Genomic DNA, 2,578 nt, shown 5'->3' with positions numbered 1-2,578 from the left:
ATATATTACCTCTCGGATTGAACCGATATCAAGCAAACGAGTTTCCTCTTCATTGACGAATTTGTTTCTGACCTCGGCAATAAGGCATTTTTTCTGCCTCGCCGGCGGGGTGTTAGGATCTAGGCTTATTTTGTGCACAGCCACTTCCGACGCGATACTTGTCATATCCACATGCGACCATGCAAAATAGTCAATGTTAAATTTAAGAATTCTATAAATCCTGACCTGAGCTTGGGGTTTAGTCCTGTCCCCAAGTGGAACTTCCTGTCCAAGAATTTTTCGAACAACGTGGCTTGCTCAAGTTCTTCCGCTATGGACTTTGTTACGTATGGTTCTTCTGGTACCTGGAAATATCTTGGTACCTGATAGGATTCCGATGAACCCTCCCTCTGGTTGACTTTGCTCGGATCGGGAGCAGGCGCCGGTTCCTATAATTGCTATGTTGCATGCTCCTTCCCTTTGCTACTGGAAACTGAGATTGTGTTCATTTCCCTTACCGCCGATTGATCTCCTCTTATTTGTTTAATTCCCTCGGGGGTTGGGAACTTCAGTAATTGATAATATGTTGACGGAATGGCCTTCACCTCGTGCAACCATGGTCTCCCCAAGATAATATTGTAGCCCATATCGACGTCTACTACCTCGAAAAGGATCGTATTCATCACCCCCTCGGCATTTGTGGACAGTAAGATCTCTGCTCGGGTTGTCACACTTGCCAAATTGAACCCGGCAAGGAGTTTTGTTGCTGGAATGATACTTCCGATCAACTTGGCTTGCTCCAGCACTCTCCACTGGATAATATTGGCCGAATTTCCTGGGTCCACCAAAAGACGTTTGATTTTAAAATCTAAAAAATTTAGAGAAATTACCAAGGCATCGTTGTGCAGCAACACTAGTCCATCTGAATCTTCCTCTGTGAAAGTAATGTCGTCCTCAACGACTTCCCGGAGTCTTTTACTATGGGTTACTGATACCTTCGTCTTTTTTGCCGCTAAAACTGTCGCACTATTAATCTCGTTCCCCTCAAAAATTATGTTGATTGTCTGACGAAGAGGGTCTTCTCCTGCTTTTGAGGGTTCCGCGTTATCACGATTGAGGTCGTAGTTGTTTTTAGCCCAGTCGCTTAAGATCTCTCTGAGATGGTCATTTTTTAACAATACCGCCACCTGCTCGCGCAATTGCCGACAGTCCCTTATCCGGTGGTCATTGGTCTCATGGTATTCGCACCAGAAATTAGGATCCCTTTGACTGGGATCAAATCTCATTGGCTTCGGGAACCGTGCTTCTTAATGTTCCTCATAGCCGATACTAGCTCCAACACGCTGACGTTGAAGTTGTATTCGGTAAGCCTAGGGTAGGAGGAGTCTCGGGAACCCAATATCTCCTTGTCCTGCAGTGATCTGTTATTCCGGATGCGATCAACTCTCCTATCGGTAGTGAATCTATCCGCTGAACAAAAACCTCTACCACACCCTTCTGCCCGTTCATTGAGAAAAAACCGACCTCTTGAAGACCGTCGATCTGCTTCGAAATCATCATTTGACTTATCCTTATTCTTTTCCTGGTCACGACCCTTGGTTGATGCCGGGAAATCGAACTGATCATCCTCAACTCTAATCTCTTACTCGTACCGATTGTGAACGTCCGCCCACATTCCTGAAACTCGAGCACACTTTCTTTCAATTTTTGAGAAGCGTCGGAACTTCTCGAATTCAGCTCTTTAGTAAATGCTTCAGTTGCCCATTCGTCCGGTACGGCCGGCAGCAACATCATTTCTTTCTGGAATCTGGTTACGAACTCCCGTAGTAATTCGGACTCTTCTTGTGCGATCCTGAATATGTCGTCCTTTCGAGCCTGTACCTTTTTGGCCCCGACATGGGCTTTGATAAAAGAATCTGCGAGCATCTCGAAGGAATCTATTGAGTGCTCGGGTAAGAGTGAATACCATGTCAGGGCCCCATTCGTGAGGGTCTCCCCGAATTTCTTCAATAAAGCAGACTAAATCTCGTGCGGAGCTAAATCGTTCCCCTTTACTGCTGTTATGTAGGTGGTGATGTGTTCTTGAGGATCCGAAGTCCCATCATACTTTGGCACTTCTGGCATTTTGAACCACTTTAGGATCAATTCTGGTGCCGCGCTTGGTTTGAACATCAACTGAGTGCATTTCTCTAAGTTCGGTTCTTTCAATACTGGTGGTGCGCCCGGAATTTGATCCATTAGGGTGTTTATTTCCCTCATAAACCGCATAAGTTCGATTTTAAAGGGATCGATTCTCATTGTTGTTCCCGGATATGCTACTGTTTCCCCTGGCCTTGTCGAAGCCAACTTCGCCCCTTGGGGTGTTGTTATCAACCCTCTATGTTGTTTGGTTTGTGGGAGCACCGGGAGGAATTGGACCTCGTCCATTCGCGTTGTTGGAAGCACCCGACAACGCATGCCTCAACTCCATCATGACCTGATCTTGTCGTGAGAGATGACCCATAATGTCTTTTTGTTGCTCCTTCAGGATCCTTACTATTTCAGCGACGTGCTCATCTTCAGCATCATCAGGAGCTGCCTCTCGAACATGTCCCGGATA

At 46.1% G+C, this 2,578-nt stretch overlaps 1 protein-coding gene across 1 annotated transcript; it reads right to left on the bottom strand.

Moving 5' to 3' along the window:
• Positions 1–437: 437 nt before the first annotated feature.
• Positions 438–1,265, bottom strand: LOC109237397. The gene has a single exon (XM_019403704.1). The coding sequence runs from the start codon at positions 1,263–1,265 to the stop codon at positions 438–440; it is 828 nt and encodes a 275-aa protein (XP_019259249.1).
• Between the last annotated feature and the right edge of the window lie 1,313 nt (positions 1,266–2,578).

Source organism: Nicotiana attenuata, unplaced genomic scaffold (genome assembly GCF_001879085.1).
Source record: "Nicotiana attenuata strain UT unplaced genomic scaffold, NIATTr2, whole genome shotgun sequence".
Classification (NCBI taxonomy): Eukaryota; Viridiplantae; Streptophyta; class Magnoliopsida; order Solanales; family Solanaceae; genus Nicotiana; species Nicotiana attenuata.
The sequence above is the reverse complement of the archived record's forward strand: the minus strand, read 5'-3'. Positions and strand labels throughout refer to the sequence as shown.